Genomic DNA, 4,782 nt, shown 5'->3' on the forward strand with positions numbered 1-4,782 from the left:
TTATCCTCGGTTTTCTTTTACACGGCTGATAGCCCCTTCAATTATTTGCTCCTCCCTTGTTGCTCTAATATTAAAGCTCCTATACTCGCTTCTCATATGCTTTCTTCAAGTCATTTCAAACCTGCATGAGTTGTCATACACTCTCAAGCTAAAACTAGTACTCAACCATGTTATATGAAGATTTCATTCATTCTCCATTATCTCAGCACTTCATGCTTTTATAGTAGTAGTACATGAGTCAAAAATTCCCATGGAAAGAAAGTTCAGTTTTTCATGCAACCATACCAATCCAATAGCAGTACGAGAATAACAGCTGAAAAAATATGTCAGCTTAAATTGCATACGGATGCAACCATGCAAATCACATAGATGAATTTGTTTCTCAGTTACTTTACACAAATAAAATGAATAATGACTTGGGTTAAAAATATTGATATCATCTATAGCACAATGTGAACAAAGATAGTGTGTTGTATATGAATATTTCAATCAAAGGCTAGCTGAGGTCGTCTGCTCCATGGAGAATGATGGTCAGCCTTCCATTCTCGATGATCCCCTTCACCATTGCCACGAACTCCCCATAGTCAATTTGAACATCCTAATCAAATGTAGACATGGTCAATTTGCATTTCAGATTTTTAGTAATTAGCAAAATAGTACAGATCATTCAATGGAGTTAATTGAAACTAATTAATTAATTTGAGATGGTGACTGCAGTGAATAAACATACGCATGTTCTCATTGCCGACCTCCCTAATGATGTCGTGATGCCGACGTCAGCCTGTGTTGTACTCCCAGCACACCTCTTCTAGCGGGTCAACGGTTATGTACCTGCTGTCGTCCTCGTCAAAGTAGGCGAAGGCAGACAGCAGGCAATGCTTGTTAATGTGCACATCGACCCGTTGAACTCATCGTAGGCAATGATTCTACTACTCCATCATTAAACCCTCTGATAATCAGCCATGCTTGACATGAAAATGCAAGTTGGCCCTATAGAACTTTGTTCAGAATGTTTCATGTAGGATTGTTGTACGTTCCATATATTTTTCTCACTGTACTGGCCAAAAAGAAACTTATGGACACTACACACATCCTGATGGAGCTTGCATTGGTCAATAGATGCTACACTTGAACATCCGAAATAAAAAGAGTAAGCATTAGTACCAGGGATTGTGCTTGTCATATAGGAGTATTTAAAATCTGAAAATATCATCAAAGTATATAACATACTCCATGTTTAATCATACTGAGTTTGGCAATGTAGGAGTGGATTAACACCAGAGAATCAGATAAGACCAAATAAAGCTAGCAGTTAGTCAAGAACATCCATTGAGCTGGACTAACATACTATAGACACAGAGAAACAATTAGTTTTAGGCATACTGTTAAGAGGACCTACTATTTAACAAAGTTTAATGGATACAGATTCACCTTTTGCATAACCAGATTGGAAGATTATAAGTAGTATGCTAGTGCTTCGTAGCCTACAAAAATTTTGTGCTTAGTGGCAAAGAGAAACTAAAAGTTAAGATATAAGATACGGCCGCAATATTTAGAGATTATGTAATGTCAGACAAACAAATTCAATTTTTTTCCTCCTTACTGAAACAAAATAACTGTTATATCTATCAGGGCATCATGAAGTTCAAATGAAAAGGTCTAGGACATACCAATATTAAGTTTTTTTTTCCTCGGAAGAAAAAACCCAAAAAGTGAAATCTGAGCCTCAAGTCCTCAACAATACTTGCCTGCAATTCAATAATTGTTTACTCATGGCATCTATCTATTTGAAAAGGGTACAATGATATCAGAACAAAAATGACGTGAAAATAAGGATAATCTTACATTGCAAGAGGACGCGACCTGATAGTTCCAACAAAGAAAAGAGGACAGAACCTGAAATCTTTTTGCACTTGCATATAAAGAAGTGTCATCTGCAGATCTCCAACATACTGATCAGTAAAAACTCCAAAAGAAATCTGTTGTGAGGAACTGAAAATCACTTAAAAAAAATCAATAGTCCCAACATATACAAACAGCGAAGGGAAACCGTGGTGCAAAATCATAATATTAGGTAAGTCGTACGTTAAGCACAGTCAAAAGAGAATTAGAAGATAAAAAAGAATTATCAAAGGCTTCATCAAAATTTAAAGGTTGCAAAACTATTTTTTTCTGAATGCGCAAGAGAACTGTGCGACGTTCCATTAATATAGAAAAGGATAATCCGCGGTAGATCAAGAATTACATGAGAGCATGCCGGGCTATTTGCGACACAACCAAATCCGTAAATGGTTTCCCTTTGCTCGTTAGATCAGGGACCACTATGCCTGAGTCCAACATTATTCCAAATGATGTCTGTGACCAGTTATCACTTTCTCCCATCCACTTCATAAGAAACGATGAAGATATACTACAAATAGTTCAACTTGTACTCATGCATGAGTTTAAAAAAACTTTTACAACACCTCAATTCAACAGTACCTTGTTTGGGTCAGCCAACAGCACAAGATCGCCAATAAATTATAGCGCTTACCATTCTGTAAATTTCAAGTAAGACACTCCTTGTGTCAATCATAACAGAAGGAGGGCATGGTGGTATTACCGTGAAACCACAATGAAAGCACCGGTAGACTGTATTATAAAACTGGGCGTCTTATTTACTCAATACTCAATTTATTCTGGTGTAGCAATGATCTGTGCCTACATAAATACCTTCAGTTTGTGCTGCCATTGGAATGATTGTAAAGAATTCACCAGCATCAAAAGTTTGTCCTCCCATTGGAATGTATATTATTTACTCATTATGCGAACTGTAAAACCATGATATACTGATTAGCTAAATTTCAGTGTAAATTGCAGAAACCACAAATAAAATTCTATAATGGTCGCCAGTAATATCAGAATAGACGCCTAGTATTACCAGGAAGCGCCCCCCAAAATGCCATAGCGATCAGTGCGGCGATGGGCGGTAGGATTGATTTCTTGGAGCAGTATTCATATAGAGTCCACCAACGGTCAAGAAGAACACATAAAGCACTGTCAATCGATAGTATGGCAGCAAACCTTCCAAAGGCAGACATAGGAAATATTATGTATGAACTGCAGGCAAAAATGCATAACGATCATAAGGCTCCGAAAATTGCTAGAAACAATCACACAACTGGCATTCATGGGATACCAGCAACATGATCTTTGCAGTACCAATCTGGACATGTAAGCAACTAACTTTTCACGGTTACATGTAAGCAACGTGGGATGGAGGAATAGGACGCCGGGTAGGAGAACGGGCGGCACTGTCACGGTCACAGGTTCATAGCAGGCCGAGGTGAGCAATGGAAATCACTTGTCGACCTTCCAGTATTTCATTCTCGTAGGTGTTTTCCTCTTCTCTTTGTTTCCCCTTGTGTGACAAATCCCAGGAGGCTTACTTTCATAATTTCTGCACTTATATCTCTAATCTATCGATACTACTACTAAAGCACTCCTACTATTCAGTGGATGAACATCCAGCGAGTTTGTTTGCATTCTTTTCGCTTGATCATTCGGATTATATTAAATTGTTCTTGTGCTTTTGTAATTTCTTTCAGCAGCTTTATATTTCTGGCGGTGCTCTCTGCTTCACCTCTAACTGTTCTAGCTGGGAGGACACTCACCATGCCAAAAGGACCTGGACGTGTTTGCTCACTTCAGTCACATGGTCGCTGCCATTCTTGCAATCAGCAGAAAATGTGTACTGACTTGACACATTGTTGACAATTACTGGCAGGTAAAGCATGACGAAGGTGTAAACATTCTGGGAGGTCAACAACAACGGTGGGTATTCTGTATTTGCCAAAGATGCAAAACTGCTGCTGCAAGCAGGCAGCCCACTCTGAAAATTAAAACAGTGTCATGCTCAATGTAAACAGTACAGTTATATAGAGCTCTAATTTTAGTTTTTTTCTTCTCTGTTGATTATAGAAGTATCTACAGACTTTTTTTTGCGAGTCTTACCTACAGACTGAAGCAGCCCACATAATAATCTCTGGGTGAAAAGATTTTGAGCAAATGCAAAAACAATCAAGAAGACTGAAATACATCCAGTGGTATCATCCAACATCAAGTTTACCGAAAGGCATAATGAATGTAGCCGAACATCCAGCTAGTATATTTAGATTATATATTTGAGTAGTTCTCACAAAACAAAACATCGCTGCCGATACTTTGGCCTCCTTTTCCTGTAGTTAGGCAACTTCAGGAGCATAGCAACACAATGGGATGGGAAGGTAAGCAACAAAACTTCAAATGTATGAGTTGCTTGGACTAAAAATTTATGAAATCCTCACTAATTCAATATGTCCTCATAAATTTCAGGAATCCTGATGGCAGCTATTTGTCTCTGAGTATATGCTGGCAGAATATGAAATTTGTTTGCTTGGTCTCTGAGTATAGAAACTTACTTGCGACTCCGGCGGAGTTGCGGCGTGGCGGAGGCGGAGTGGCGGCGGCCAAGCTGCAGCCGGGGAGGCGGCGAAGGCGCGGCGGGGCGGCTCCGGCGGCTGGTGAGGCGGCGACCCGCGGCGGGGCGGCTCCGGCGGCGTGGCGGAGGCGGAGTGGCGGCGGCCAAGCTGCAGCCGGGGAGGCGGCGAAGGAGCGGCGGGGCGGCTCCGGCGGCGTGGCGGCGAAGGAGCGGCGGGGCGGCTCCGGAGGCTCCCAGCGACCCGCGGCGGGGCGGGCTACCGCGGCTGGGAGGCTCCCGGCAACCCGCGGCTGCTTCCCGTGGCTCCGGCGGCGCGAGGCGGC

At 41.3% G+C, this 4,782-nt stretch overlaps 1 protein-coding gene across 5 annotated transcripts; it reads right to left on the bottom strand.

The window, feature by feature from the left end:
- Window positions 1–245: 245 nt before the first annotated feature.
- Window positions 246–4,522, bottom strand: LOC119335439. Of its 5 annotated transcripts, none has more exons than XR_005161864.1 (5): window positions 2,921–4,522; window positions 1,846–2,810; window positions 1,671–1,748; window positions 731–1,122; window positions 246–598 (listed from the first exon to the last, which is right to left on the bottom strand). XR_005161864.1 is itself a non-coding variant. In XM_037607571.1 (5 exons), the coding sequence occupies exons 2-5, from the start codon at window positions 2,777–2,779 to the stop codon at window positions 497–499; spliced, it is 336 nt and encodes a 111-aa protein (XP_037463468.1). In that variant the 5' UTR covers window positions 2,780–2,810; window positions 2,921–4,522; the 3' UTR covers window positions 246–496. The 5 variants fall into 5 exon arrangements, 1 of the variants encoding a protein (XP_037463468.1); XR_005161863.1 differs by having other exon boundaries at window positions 731–1,127; XM_037607571.1 differs by lacking the exon at window positions 731–1,122 and having other exon boundaries at window positions 1,846–1,934; window positions 2,713–2,810.
- Between the last annotated feature and the right edge of the window lie 260 nt (window positions 4,523–4,782).

The sequence above is a fragment of the Triticum dicoccoides genome, chromosome 7B (genome assembly GCF_002162155.2).
Source record: "Triticum dicoccoides isolate Atlit2015 ecotype Zavitan chromosome 7B, WEW_v2.0, whole genome shotgun sequence".
NCBI classification, from domain to species: Eukaryota; Viridiplantae; Streptophyta; class Magnoliopsida; order Poales; family Poaceae; genus Triticum; species Triticum dicoccoides.

Bases quoted from the DNA above. Each gene is read 5' to 3' on its own strand.
- LOC119335439 (XM_037607571.1), bottom strand. From the start codon at position 2,779: ATGGGAGGACAAACTTTTGATGCTGGTGAATTCTTTACAATCATTCCA. The intron at 1,935-2,712 runs GTATTTATGTAG...GGAGATCTGCAG, and splicing joins AATGGCAGCACAAACTGAAG to ATGACACTTCTTTATATGCA. The intron at 1,749-1,845 runs GTAAGATTATCC...ATTGAATTGCAG, and splicing joins AGGTCGCGTCCTCTTGCAAT to GCAAGTATTGTTGAGGACTT.